Genomic DNA, 14,576 nt, shown 5'->3' on the forward strand with positions numbered 1-14,576 from the left:
TATGGCAGAGTCCTGTGCTTTTGGAGCACCTGTGGGGGCACCTTGGGCCCATTCCCCGGTGGGGCGGGGCTTGGCAGGAGGGGTTCCCTGCTCTGCCTAGAAGGGCGGGCCTGGAGACCTCACCTTGCATAGCTAGAAGCTGGGTCAGGGACCAGGGCCCCAGTGCTCTGCTCCCATTCCCAGGGCAGAGCCCCTGCCAGGCATGCCTCTTTGAGCCTTGATGGAGCGGGCTGGGTCCTGGAGCGCCCAGAGGCCTCTAGTCAGCCATTGCTGTGGCCCATCACGTGGCCTGGCATTTCACGCTCCTGGGGCGCTGGTACCTGGCATCGGGTATGTCGCCCACCCAGACAGCTCAATACTGCGTATGGCCTCTCTCCATGCCAGGGAGCGAGTTCAAGTCAGAGAGGAGTCCAGAGGCCCCGGGGTGAGTCCGAGGGGCAAACCGAAGGCTACCCGGCCCCTGAGAAGTCCTTCAGTCCATGTTGGTGCTGACTGAGCGAGAGATGCTGAGCGTCTGTGCTGAGACAGAGATGTCCTCGTGGTCTACAGGGCTGTGGTAGTCCGAGGTGATGTCCAGGTCGAAGAGCGGCACTTGCACGGTGCCCAGGCTGGCCGAGGTGCCAGAGCGTAGGCAGCGCGAGTAGAAGCCCAGCAGCAGATCCAGCTTCTGCTCAATGGACTGCACCTGGTGGGCGGAGCGGGACTAGGCTGGGAGGTGACTGGGACCCAACAGCCTGTGTCCCTAAGGAAGGAAGTCGGCCTGGGAGGGGCGGGGCCAAAGATGGGGGGGCGAGCCTTGGAAACCATACAGATCCTAGGTAGGGGGCGTGGTTAGGACGAGCTTACCTGTGAGATCTCTTAGGAAGGATTGATTGTGAGTGGGCTTTCTTGGAGCCGGGCTTGTTTGTAGGGTGGAGCTTGTCGGAGCAGAACTCAGTATGATTGCCCTACTAGGCCAAGGCTCTGCACTACAGCAGTGCTGAACTTTTGACAGGTATTTTAGCCATCCGGTACAAGTCCTTCTACACTCACCTGCTTTTCCACCTTAACTACACGCCCCATCATGCTGATTTCATCCACTGCCTCCGTGTCTGAAGGACCCTTATCGCCCTTCTCCTGACTCTTGCGGTCCCCAGGCCCTCGACCCACAATTTGATCCACCCTGTGGGGGAAAGAAACCATCAAAGAGACTGAGTTACACTGCACTTCCCTTCCACAAGAACCCTAGGTTGACTGCTGACCAGGAAGACAGACTGCACTGATGGGAAGAAGCCACTTCCCTGCCCAAGGGAGGTAGGTGAGCCTGGAAGACACCCGCCCCTGCTTTGAAAGTTCTCCAGACAACAAGCAGAGCCTCCGAGGTCAAAAATCGGGCTGGGGAAGGGAATGTTAGAAGGTGGACAAGGCCAGCCCTCTGCCTGCAGCCCTCTGCCTGCAGCCCTCTGCCTGCAGCCCTCTGCCTGCAGCCTTCTGCCTGCAGCCCTCTGCCTGCAGCCCTCTGCCTGCAGCCCTGCTTCCTTCCCCTAGACCACCACTGTAGTCAGACTTCCCCTTCCCCAACCGAACCCCATATTGCTAAATCCAGTGATCAACTCAGCCTTTATTTACTTGACCTAAGCGCAGCAGAGGTCACATCGGATCGCTCCTTCCCACAGTACTTGTTCTTTTTTGCCTTTTAGACAGGATCTCGTAACCCAGCTCTCTAAACAGCCAAGCTGAACTCTCCCTGCCTCTAACCGCACCCCTACCCCAGTACTGTGGCTGTTGTTGAGACTGGGCCTCCTTACATCACCCTGGCTGATCTGGAACGTTCAGTGTAGACCAGGCTAGCCTCAAACTTAGAGATCCTCCTGCTTCTGCCTCTCTAGTGCTGTGCACCCACCATGGCCTACCTTAATTGTTACTTTTTAAGTTAATGAATGATTGTACAATGAGAGGGTATGGGAGAAAGGAGAGTCCTGGGCAGTCTGGGACTTGATATAAGGGTCCTTCCTCAATCCTGGACCTAGTGGACATGCAGGATTCTAGAGAAGCGAAAGGTAACTTATTTCACTTCACACTGCTACTTAGGAAATGGGAAGTCAGTGATTACTGTGGTCCAGTTACTTTAGGACCTGGAGACAGGCATCCTAGGGGAAGCCCTCAAGTCATGAATGTGGACTGGACTTAGCCAGAGAACTTTTACTGAGGTTGTTGTTTTGGTTTTTGACTTCCAAATAGCCTGTACACTGCAAAACAGGGATCTTCTGGTTTGGGTTTGATTTCTGCTTTCTTTGTTCTTTTGAAGCAGAGTCTCATAGCCCAGACTAGCCTAAAACTCTTCCTTCCTCTGTCTCCCCAGTGCTGAGACTACAGATGTACCACCTAGCAACAACCCTACAGGGCACAGGTGGCCTTAGCTTCCTCATCTAGGTCAGGACCTTCAACTCCCCCACGCCCCCTTTTCAAAGCCCAAATACCCACCGAGCCTGCAGGCTCTTGATTCGCCCCAGCATGTCCAGGTGTCCTGCTGAATACTGCTTGATGACATCCTTTACGTCATATGGCCGCAGTGTCTCCTTGAATTTCCTTTTGGCTACCAGGAACTTCAGAATCCTGTTAGGGAAGGGGGTTCACTGATAGATGCTTCTGTCCCCATAGGGAACTCTTCCAGTTCCCTCTCTGCATCTTTGTCCATGTCCAGGTCATCTGCTTCAACTACTCTCTCCAACAACCTCTGCCAGGTCCCCTGGCTCTTTAACTAACCACCATGGTCCCCTTTGCCCTGCACATCCAGAGGCTGGCTTGGTGTTTTCTCATATGCCTCTATGGTAGCATTAACCTAGGAGGCAGGAAACGACCCTGTTGTCTCTCAGCTCAGTGGGACAGGGCGCTTCTAGAACATCAGCTGCTGCTGCTGCTGGGTTAGAAGGAGAAATGTCGCATTCAGTCTGCGCATACTTGGCAATTGTGTGCCGGTTCTTGGACACCCAAAGAGAGTTATATCCAACCTCTGGCTACAGGGAGGCCAGGTATAGACAGAATCTCTTATAAGCATTACCTACCCTCCCCCCCCCAAAAAAAAACCTCACCAAAACCAACCAAAACCAAAAACCAAACCAAACCAAACAAACAAACAAAAACCTGACCTGGCTGTAGGGTAGGGAGCTGGGAGGACACAGACACAAAAACCTGGGTGACAAGAGCCAGGTTCGCAGACTGGGAAAGGAGAGCTTGAAGCCATGAGAAGGGCCACAGGAGGCAGAGCCTCAGATGGTACTTTTCAGCCAGGGGCAAGAGAGCTTTTCTTGCTCTGAAGAAAGGAGCTTCCCAGAAACAGGCATGGAAGTGTGAAGAGAAAGAACTGTGCGGGGTGGGAGCAGGAGCTCAGGAGAAAGGGACAGTCCCCAGACTGGTGGGCAGCGTGGGGAGCCAGGGCTAACCATGAGAAGGGGCTGGGTGGGGGCTGTGTAGAGAAGGCACTGGGATGGGGGCACCACTGCCGCTCCGCTTCGATATGCCTGCTTTGCCAGCTTCTAGAATGTTGGGGTGCTCCAAGGCACCAAGGCCTGTTCTCAGGATGGGCCTGAGTTGGGGGGGACAGTGGGGTGGTGGAAGGAGACAGATTCCAGCAACTCAGAGGTTGGACAAGAGACTTGAGTCCAAATCCAAGTTGACTCCTATGGCTGGAAGCAGGGCAGACAGTAGTACTGACTGCCTGACTTGGGGAGGTGTGCAGAGGAGCAGTTTGGGTGTGAGGGTGCTAAGGTGAGCTATCCTGGCCTTCACAGCTCAGATACTGTGTCCAAGATGGTGGTCACAGAAAGGGAGAGAAAGAGGTGAGGTGGTGCCTGACTCCGAGAGGAGCCCAGCTGGCTGATCTCAGAGGGAATACAGGACAGAGGTTGTAGGCAGGTGCAGGAGCCGGGAACAGAGTCAAGGGAGCTGAGCTTTAGTGGCCTCCACAGCCCAGCTGGGGCCAGATCCACACTGGGCATGGCTACAGGGTATAGGAGACCAGCACCTACTTAATTATCATAGCAGCCAATAATATATTGTGGCTTTCAAACTGTTTGACCAAGACATAAGAAATACATCTTATCCTGCAAACCAGTATTCATTCACACACACAGATTAAAATACAGTTTATAAACATAATCACCTTTAGTCACATAGTCACATTTAGTCTCATATTTTGTTTTTGTTTTTTGGAGCAGGAGGTTGGTAGGTCAGGAGAGCCTCAAACTGTCTATGTAGCCAAGGTTGACCTTGAATTCCCAACCCTCCTATGTCTACTTCCAAGGTGCCACTCTGCCTAACTTCACTTTTATTTTCATGCTGACCATGACACCCTGACTTAGTTTCACTGAGTTCTTGACCTATGGTTTGAAGAGTACCACTCTTGAGGATGTCCTAGGAGAAAGAAAAAGGGGCCAAGGCACCCAGGGAGAAAGACTTTGTGATGCAGGGATGAAAGGAGCTTGGGACTGAGGCACAGATACAGAAGAAAGGCACATGTAGAGCAGGCAGAGACTGCAGCAGAAGCTACCAGGGGCCTCTGCGGAGGCTGGGGACAGAGAAGGGACGAGGCCACCACAATGTGGGAGAAGGGAAAGGGGGAGGGAAGTAGAGAGCCCGATGGGGAGGACGCTGTATGTGTAAGGACGGAGACCCTGCTGGGCAGCTGTACTCCTGGCCGCCAGAGCCAGGGCCTCTGGACATGATGTGTGTTGTGAAGGAGCAAGTGGTGCTGGCAGCCATCTGCCTCCTGTCCGCACGCTCCTGCACTCCAGGCAGGTAGCACCTGGCACCCTGGGACCTGCGCCAGGGTTGGCCATGAGGAAGGGCCCAGATGGAGAGCAGTGACGGGTGGCAGGTGGGACAGAGGGCTGCTTACCTTGGTCCCGGCCTCACCTGACAGAACGGATGACCGTCTTCACAGCAGGCATGACATCATCCACCGTGAGCTCACACTGGTAGCTCTTCTCCTCAGCTGCTTCCTCCGAGGGGCCCTCTGTAAAGACAGGAACGGCACATGAGGGCCAAGAATGGTAGAAAAAAATACACACTCAACCTCCACCTCCATTAGCAGGACTCATAGGAGGACAGATCTAGAAAGAGCCCAGAACCTTCGTGAGGCTCAAGGCGGATGGGTATCCCGCCTCACTGGCTGTTGCATCTCACTGTCCTACATTACACGTCCTTTTGCCTATTCCATGGCTGGGAAGAGCAGACATCTGCCTGGTGACAGGTGGGTGGCAGCAGCTTCAGAGGACATATGGTCTAGCCTGGGACAAAGATGGTGCACGCAGCCTTTGAGGACATGTTACCCCTTACAGGGCAGGAAGCCTCAGGGGAAAGACATTTATTTCCTGCTCTTCATGGAGTCTTTGTGTGGCCTCCTCTTCCGCAAGAGGGCTTAGGAGGGAGATACTCCAGCTAGTGCCAGAGCTTGTTACAAGGAAGGCCCTGAAAGCAAGGACGGAGAACAGCTCCTCTGAGGCAGGTCCCCTGTGCTTGAAGAGGGTGATACTTTCCTCACAGAGGAGGGCGATGCCAGGCACCACCATGCTTCCATGCGTCAGAACCTCCTAAAGAACTACTGGTCTGTGATGTTCAGTAACTTTCCAGGAAAAGCCTGGGTTCTCAGGCCTCAGCATCTTGGCACAGTGCAGGCAGAAGCTCTGAGCTGGCCTCTCTCTCCAAGAGCAAAGAGAGCATCCTGTGCTCATCCCCTTGGCTCTGTTGACCCTCTCTTCTCTACCAAGAGCCTGGAGCTCATTCAGCAGGGGCAAGGGGTCTGTTAAGAGACCCCATACAGCTCTCCCATTTTCCAGAAAAAGCACAGAACAGGGCCGTCTCTTGCCCAAGTCCTAGTGAAGAACTAGAACTCAAAGGGACCATCTTCCTCTAACAGTGGAGAAATGACCCCTGCCAGACCCTCGGCCACAGTGACAGCAGGCTGGGCTGGGTACGAGGTGACATCAGAGAACACCAGCTTCAGAGCTGGCCAGCCTTGCTTCAGGATAAGGGTGTTCCCACTCACATGCTGAGAGTCTCAGTTTCCATGTCTATGAAACAGGGTAGCTAGGAGAGGCAAAGGACACTGGCTCAGCCCCTCTGGTGAGCCCTCACTGCTGTGACTCATCCCACTACAGATTCCTCAGAATCTTTATCTGAAATAGATGCTATTGTTGCCTCTGTTCTACAGATGGGGAAAGTGGGACCCAGAGAGATGTGGTCCTTATCTAAAGTAAGTGACAGAGGCCATGTGTGGCTCAGTGGATAAGAGTGCTCGGCGGCGTGAAGGCTGATGACTAGAGTTTGATCCCAAGACCTGTGTGGTAGGGGGAGGGAGCCAACTCTCACAGCTTATCCTCTGACTTCCACCAGCACAGACACGGACACATACAAACAATAAATAAGTAAACAGGGGGCTGGATACGTGGCTCAGCAGTTAAGAGCACTATCTGCTCTTCCAAGGTTTCGAGTTCAATTCCCAGCAACCACATGGTGGGTCACAACCATCTGGAATGGGATCCAGTGCCCTCTTCTGGCATGCAGACATATATGAGGTAGAGCACACATGTACAAAATAAGTAAAATCTTTTTTTAAAAAAATTAAAATATAATTTTAAAACTTTAAAAAGAAAAGACAGAGCCAGGATTCAAATCTCGGGAGCCTGGTTCCAAATCTTTTACTCTTACCACCAACCAGTGTCCCCTCTAAATTCTCATTTGATTTGTAAACAGTCTGGAGACTGGACTATAGTGAAGAAGGAATTATGGTGTCCGTTTTCTAGAGCAGACGATCAGAGCCAGCCCCCACCCACGCTGCCCCCAGCAGATGCATAGCCCGCAACCTCTGGGTCTTACCCTCCACAGAGCAGCGGGGCTTGAGTCTCAGAGAGGCCCGGAAGCCGGTACAGTCATTGAAACTCCAGCTTTTCTGCACCTTGCTGGGGCTGGACGCCTCGCCCACCTGCTCACTGCTTGGCGAGGTGGGAATTGGTGGCGGTGCCAGGCGCTGTTTGGATGGACCTGTCCGCTTCTGGGAGCTGCTCATTCGGATTCGGTCTTTGATGCCCATCCGGCTGCTGCCAGGGCAGGGCATAGCAGAGAAAGAGCCAAGTGAGCTGGCCGGAAGTAGGTAGGTGAGGACAAAGCCGGCCTAGCTGATCTAGGGGGTTGCTATGGGGTCTTGGTTCCCATCAGTTCTTTCCTCGGGTATAGCCTGGGGGCCCTGATGCCTATGTGAAGCTAGATGGGGACATGTCCCTGCCCCATCTCCACCTCCTGTCCCCATCCCCAGACAGATAAGGGGTACACACAGGAGACTGATGGCAGAGTGAAAGCAGTGAGAGAAGCCAGAAGGAAGTCAGAGACAGGAGGACAAGGATCCAGGACCAGCCCAGGTAGGTGGGGGGAGGGGGGAGGTAGCAACCCCTGTGGAGACAGACAACACTGTAGAAGGAGCTCACTCTGTCAGGCACACAGAGTGTGGCTCTGGGCTTTGTGGAAGTGAGAAATTGTGTGTACTGTGTAACTGGATTCATAGGCACCCATGTGTGTGCACACTGTGTATACAAGTGTCAACTTTACACTTCCCTGCCCCCCCCACCACATTTACACTTCCCTCCTCCCCACTCTGCTGGGGCTATCTTATCCCACACTGGTCAGGTCACTGCTTTAGGTCTTGGTACAGTTGTATAAATAGAACACTACAAACTAAGGCCTCTCTCACACAACTCTCCATGTGTCGGTAGCTGTGGGTCTGTGTGATATGATAGGCTGCTGAGGCTCTGATGTCTAGGACACATGAGGTGCCAGCCCCTGTAGTGAGAATCCGTGCGTAGAAGCCTGTTCTCCTGTGGTTCTCCCCCACCCCCATCTGAGTTCTGTTCTCCAAGGCTGATATGCTATCCTCAGAGCACCTGGAAGGCCCACTCACCCGTGTGCTTGTGAGCACATATGTATGTAAGGATGCTTGTACACTTCCTGCACCCAGTTCCCCACCACATCCCCAAACCTTGGAGGAAGATAAGCAAGGGGAGGCCCCCATTTCCCTGATACAGGCCCCAGTTAACCAATACCTGGTAGAGTAACTCTGTGTCTAAGAGATTGAAGAACCATGCTATGCTGTTGGTAAGATCTCAGCTAACATTCTCTGGCCCATACCTTGCAGCATTACCACCATCTCCCCTGATGCAGGTCCTCACTCTCCACAGGAAAATAGCACCCAGGTTCACACAAGGCTTGAGAAGGGGCAGAGGTGAAGAAGGGGGTCATAGTACCTGCCTGGGGCTTTCAGATTAAAGCTGAACAGACGACAGAACCTGGTTTCCATATCAGGTTGGGAGGCAGCCCCACCCCATGCCCAGAACATGGAGCAGAGAAGCAGAGTCAGGATGGTGAGGTAGGGGGAGATCACAAAACCAGGGACACCTTTGGAGAAGTGTCCCAGATATAGGGCCTTCCTGAGGGAGAGATTATAGGTCATAGGTTGGGAACTTGGGGCTGTCAGAAAGAAATCCATGACGTTATTCACTGACCTGGGATCTCTCAGACATACCTAAAGATTCCAAGTGAAGTTTGAGTGTGGCTTTCCCAAACCTCCTGTGGGCTCTCCTCATGCTAACAAGCACCCACACACACCCTAGACCATGCAAGGCCACCCTGTCCTCCGTTACTCCAACGGGGAAAGAAGGAGAGGACGCTGGAGAAACCCTTGTGCTGCGGTTCCAGGCTTGCTTGAAACTGGAGATTGCTCCTGGGTGTTCTGGAGAGAGCGTGGTCTCCCTGTCACTGGGGTGTTTAGCAAGGCTATTCTTGTACCCAGCAGGACTCTCAGAGAAAGGGGTCTCAGGTTCACATTTGAGGCCTTTGAAAGCCCCTTTCTGGCTCTCGTTCTGTGGTGGCAGAGGGAGCTTCTGGCCTGATTTAGGGATTCTGTAACTTTCCAGCCGGGCAAAGACCCTGGCTCTTCTCGAATGCAAGAAGACACTGTTTTCCCCTGGAGTAGCCCTGGAGTCCAACTTCTTGGGCAAGGACCAGAAAAAGGCTCACGTCAGCCTCTCTGGATCCTGAAAGCTCAAAGAAAATGGAAGGAAACCTGGCACATGGCAGGCACCAAAAAAGCCCTTTTCCTCCTCGGCTCCTTAGAGCGCACGGGGCCCAGCTGCAGACCCTGGTGTTTTCGGCCTCCGAGGGTCCTCTTGTAGGGTCTCTAAATTTGCTATCCCTCTTCTATGGGTGCAGAAAGAGAGAGATGGCTTGTCTAAAACCAGAACAAGGTTGGGCTCTATTTTCTCTGACTTTCGAGACTGTGTCTTTTTCTGGGACAAGGGCTTAGTATGGGGACTGTGGCAGTGGTCCTCAGCTATCTTGTCCAGGTGGCATCTGACATTGGGGACACTGGGGTAAGTCATCTTTCTGTCAAGGTGCTCTCCTGGGACATCCTGAGTGGAGGCCAGAAATCCTAGGAGTCTTTCATCCCAAGATGCATGCTGGAGGCCCCAGGGAAAGAATGGTCCGGTTCAAAACGTCAATAGTGCTGAGGTAGAGAAGAGTGGAACTGTGGTGCCTGGGTGGGTGCGGATGGAGAGGTGTGAGAGAGGGGAAAGGAGCAGTTAGCTGCTCTCTAACTACCCTGAAAACCCAGCTAGCCCTTGTAGTCACAGCCATAGGGAACTCTGCCTATCGCAGCCCAGGCGGGGAAAATACCACCTGTGCCTATTCCACACAGTCCCTCTTCAGGGACTACAGAGAAAGAGCCTTCCCATTGGCCTTTGATTCTTCCTGCCCTCCAACCTATACTTGCACAGGAATAGGTCTAACCCAGTCTCCTCAGTGCCACTCTCAGGCAGCCCCTATTTCCTACAGACATGTTCCCAAACTTTTGGGGTTTTGTTTTGTTTTTTCTTTTTTCAGGATTGGGGATAGCATTCTCGAGATCTACCATACAGCTACATCCTCCTCAGCTTCCGGAAGTATGGTTTTTATTTTATTTGTTTGTTTATAGATGGGATCTCATGTAGCACAAGCTGGCCCGAAACTTGATATGTGACTGAGGATAACCTTGAACTTCTGATCCTCCTGCCTCTCCCTCCTGTGTGCTAAGACTATAAGCATGCACCATCATATCCAGTTTATGCAGCACTAGGAAGCACATGCATGGATTCTAGGCAAGCACACTACCAACTGAGCCACACCCCAAAGGCCTTCTTAACTGACAAGCATAGTAAATTGATTGAGGTCAATGTTTACAGGAGCCAGTCAGTTTTAGCAGAAGCAAGTCCCATTAGCACCTATATCTTACATGGAAGGGAACTGAGGCATAAAAAGTTAGGTGTTGTGTCTGAGGACACATAGCTAGCAAATTGGAGCTAGATGGTGGCCTGGAACTAACAATTCTAAAACGGGCTGCCTCTCAACAGAAGCACACAGACAATTTGGGGACTTGGCTCTCATTCCCGACCACAAGGTTCCACTGGCACCTCAGGGAGTCAGAGGCTGCATGAACCCAGGCCACCTATATGCCAATAGAACGAGGCTCATACTGGGCTTGGGTTCTTGCGACCCAGTCCTGCCCCAGCCCTGCCTCCAGCAAGCCACTCTCAGATCAGGCCATGCTAGGCTACAGGCTCATCTCCCACAGCTATATGCTTTCTCCAAGCCTGATTTCTACGGCTCTCTGGCTTGAGCACCCTCCCCTGGCAGCCCCCTCTTGCAGGCCTGCTTCTGGGCTAAATGCCTGACCTCAGCTGCACATCCCCTCTGCTTCCCTCGTGTGTTGTACTCAATGCACTGAACCACAATTACTCTTTGCAACTCTCTGGGGACCATGTTTTATTCATTACCATTTCCCCGGTGCCCAGAGCCGGGCCTGGCATGGGGCAGGTACCACAAATGTAGTCGTGATGCAGCTGAAAAGAGCAGGGACTGTGAAATTGGTGACAGAAGTGCCGGGCACAGCCGCTTCAAACACCTGTGGGCTTCCCAAGCAGAGACTGGAGAGTCAGGAAACTGCTTCCAAGGTTGGCACAGGTCAGGGTGGGAAGGACCCTCAGAGAGCCTCTAGTTTATTCTGTCCATTCCACAGAAGGGAAAAGATCCAAAGGAGAGAAGGAATTTAGCTAAGATACCACAGGGGGCTGCAGCATAGCCAGCACACCCTCAGCTCCTGAGAAAGTCCCTTCTGACACACTGGGCCCTAAGCCTGGCAGAGGCATCCCCAGGAAAGCAAGGGGGCTTCTTAGGGCCCCAAGGCAGATTGCAGGCGGCAGGCACATGCACCTTGTCCTTGACCCATCCTGTCCCCCTCTCCGGCCCCTAAAGTGGGAGGATAAAGGAAGAGAGGGGACAGGAGGAGCAGACGAGGGGGTACCTCGGTCTCCAGCTGGCGTGGATCCGAAAGAAACTCCGCTTATTACTAAACATCTGGCTGGAAGGTTGAGAACAAGACACGAACAGAGGTTAGTGACGAAGAGACAGGCGGACAGAGTGTGGAATACTGCCAGGGTGGGACTGGCCTCCTGTGGCTGGAAGGAGAGAAGGATCCCCACTGAAGCCATCTTCCAGTCCCGACCCCAGGATGCAGAGATGCTCAGGCTCTGCATACAATCCCTTGGGTGTATGGCGAGCCTGCAGAACTCTAGGTCCCATCTCCAGAGACTGAGTCTGTGGGATGGAGAAGTCCCATCCTTTGCATTCTGAGTACGTGCTCCATGGGATGTGGACACAGGCAGTTAGGAGACCCGGTTTTTAGAGACTCATCCCATAACCCTCAAGGGGAGGTCCTGGCACTGGGAATGCCACTCCCAGGAAGTCCTGCTCCCCCTTGGAGCCCCGCTTCCTGGAAACATGCTCAGTGCCGGCCATCTCCAAGCTCCATGTGGCCAAACCAGGGTAGGGTGTGGGAGATAAGTGTGTACACATGTGTGTATACACATGTCTATGTACACACATGTTTGGGGGTTACACCCCATCTCCTAGGGTCAGGATAGCCAGGATTAGGGGCATGGTCACTTGGCTTGACCAAGTGATGGATCCAAAAGTCACAGCTCAACACTCACCCGATTCACCCAGGTTCCTGAGTCATCCACCATCACACACAGAGCAGACAGACACTTCAGAGCAGACAGATACAGTGTTAATAATGCCAGGCTTTCAACATCCATGTTCCCAGGCCTCTGAGCACTCAGGGACCCAGAATCAATCATTAAGGGCATAGGCTCCAAGCTCCCTTGCACCCCAAGTGTCTTCTGATCCAGTTGAAGGGATCCAAGAGTGAACTGGAAGCTCAAAGGCCATATTTGGCCCTGCTCATGGTTGCCAGAATGCCAAACCTTGTGAGTTTCTGACTATAAGTTGTGGTTTGGCAAGCGTAGTGGTATCTACAGGCAGTGATGGAGAACCCAAGTCAGGTGACATGGGGGCTTCTCTTCAGGGAAGCCCCCAGTCTAGCTTGGCCAAATTTCTTCTCCCTGAAGTTCCAGACCTGTCTAGCCCTTGGCCAGTAAGAGCCTTCCTTTATTGTGAACAAGAAAAAGACTCTGCTCCCGTTTAGCCTCCTCAATCCATCCCCTAAGCCTCTTCAGCCCCAGAGACTAGGGCCCCTGAGGAGCCTGAACAGGCTCACTGCAGTGAGCAGAGCTCTTAACTGCTCCAGCCACCTTTCAACTCTTTCAAAGGCATCTTACTTTCTTTGAAAAGGTTGCAGGGGCACAGAACTGAGATTCGTTAAGTATCCAAAACCTGAACAGTTTGGTGGCATCAAAATTCAACACACTAAGTAACTCAGGACTTCAATTAACAAGAGTCCCCAGAAAGTGAAAACCAAGTCTCTTAGAATTATAAGAACTGGATTGCCTCAACTAAACAAAATGTTTTAGACCACCAGGGCCGGCAGCCCTTCCAAGGAGGTGGGGAGGGAAGAGTTAGCAGTAGAGTAAAGGCGACACCAGCGCCTGGCCAGCAGGTCCAGTCCCCACCACCCTACTCAAGAAGAGCCCACGACCTTCCTGTGCAGGAATGTGGGGCCGGCGCCTCCCCCCACCCCATCCCGACTGCTAGGGCATCAGCCAGGCTGCAGGTTCAGGGAAAACTGGGACCCGAGCACAAGCAGGCTCCACCTGGCCCTCAGTGCGCCTAGGACCCACATCGGCGCCGCCCTGGATCCCGGTTCCGGCCAGCGGGGAAGGGCCAGAGCCGGGTGGTCCCGAGCTCGCTGCCCTCTAGTTCCCGTGCATCTCGGCTCCTCGCCTCGCCCGGACCCCGGCATCACCTCCTGCATTCACCGCTGCCCCCCCCCCCCCCAGGCCCGGCCACAGGACTTCACCTTCAGGCCCAATACCACACAACTCTGTTGTGATCTCCAATCCCTGCAGCTGCAGCAGCGCCAGTGTCCTCTGGGGGTCCAGGAGACTGGGCGGGGCCGCCAAGCTTCCCACACCCAGCTTTCAGACCTGGCCCGCCCCCACGGGGCCGCCCCTCCCGCCGCACACACTCCGGGATAGGACCTGGAGCTCCACAGGCCCCGCCTTCAGACCTCCCATTGGCTTAAAGCTTCCTGAGGTCCCGCCCCATCAGGTGAAGCTCGCCCAGGAAACCCCAAGTGCTACAGAGTAGTGCACTCTTGATATACTAAAGATTTTGTTTAAAATAAGGTTAATGTTAGAATATATATGAATAAGGTTTCAGAGTTTTGAAAAAGAAAATCAGATATACAGTCACCCCCATAATCAAGATACAGTAGAATATTTTCACATCCCGAACTGTGCCTCTTGGTCATAAACCCTGTTTCCACTCCCACTTTACACCCAGCCAGACCTTCCCAACCATTAACAGTTAAACTTTTTTAATCCTCATTTTGAATTATGGGAAAAGGCCAGGACAGTGAAGCAAGTTCCCCTGAATCATATCACTTGTAAAAGTCAGTCAGAATTAAAGTTAAAATCACTTTTTTGTCTATCACCATATTCACATAAGATTTGTTTTTAAACCAAATGACTATTCGACAAATACAGTGACTTCTGAGGTGTCTAGAACACTGAAGTAGCAAATTGTGAGCCTTTGATTCTAGTAGAGTTACAGGATTAGGTTCCTTGTGGGTCCCTGTGGCCACATTCCATGGGGAACAAGTGATTGATATGTTTATTTCTATAAGAGGCACATTACTTCATATGGATTTGTTAACTTTGGGTGTGTGGCTGATAGCACTATGATGTAAGCCTGAAGGTATTTTATCTACACACTTGTCTTCTCTATTTGGCACAACAGAACCTTGTGCATAGGAACACCAGAAAACTTTTCAGCATGGTATTTGGGGGGCATTTCAAGCAGGGAAATCAACAGATGGCATAAGGTGCAAATCAGAAAACAAAGCTCTGACATAGTAAATAGACTGGAAAGAACATGTGTGCGCAGTTTGATAGCTGAAACCATAAAAGAGAATACTGCTGTGTTTGGCCTCAGCTCAGATCTCAGCACATGCACAGATGATACAGGAAGCACTGTTATTTGGAGATTTTCTTTTGTGTCTTTCTGTCAACCCACAAATGTAGTATCCAAAAATAGTGAGGATTGATTATTTTGTT

At 52.4% G+C, this 14,576-nt stretch overlaps 1 protein-coding gene across 1 annotated transcript; it reads right to left on the reverse strand.

The window, feature by feature from the left end:
- Positions 1-472: 472 nt before the first annotated feature.
- Positions 473-7,069, reverse strand: LOC127669674 (potassium voltage-gated channel subfamily KQT member 4-like). The gene is made up of 5 exons (XM_052163879.1): positions 6,856-7,069; positions 4,894-4,993; positions 2,464-2,595; positions 1,033-1,162; positions 473-685 (listed from the first exon to the last, which is right to left on the reverse strand). The coding sequence occupies exons 1-5, from the start codon at positions 7,067-7,069 to the stop codon at positions 473-475; spliced, it is 789 nt and encodes a 262-aa protein (XP_052019839.1).
- Positions 7,070-14,576: the final 7,507 nt, after the last annotated feature.

Source organism: Apodemus sylvaticus, chromosome 1 (assembly GCF_947179515.1).
Source record: "Apodemus sylvaticus chromosome 1, mApoSyl1.1, whole genome shotgun sequence".
Taxonomy (NCBI): domain Eukaryota; kingdom Metazoa; phylum Chordata; class Mammalia; order Rodentia; family Muridae; genus Apodemus; species Apodemus sylvaticus.

Excerpts from the sequence above, each read along its gene's own strand:
- LOC127669674 (XM_052163879.1), bottom strand. The coding sequence starts at position 7,069 with ATGGGCATCAAAGACCGAATCCGAATGAGCAGCTCCCAGAAGCGGACA. Across the intron at positions 4,994-6,855 it reads GCCCCGCTGCTCTGTGGAGG|AGGGCCCCTCGGAGGAAGCA; the intron begins GTAAGACCCAGA and ends CTGTCTTTACAG. Across the intron at positions 2,596-4,893 it reads ACGGTCATCCGTTCTGTCAG|GATTCTGAAGTTCCTGGTAG; the intron begins GTGAGGCCGGGA and ends CTTCCCTAACAG.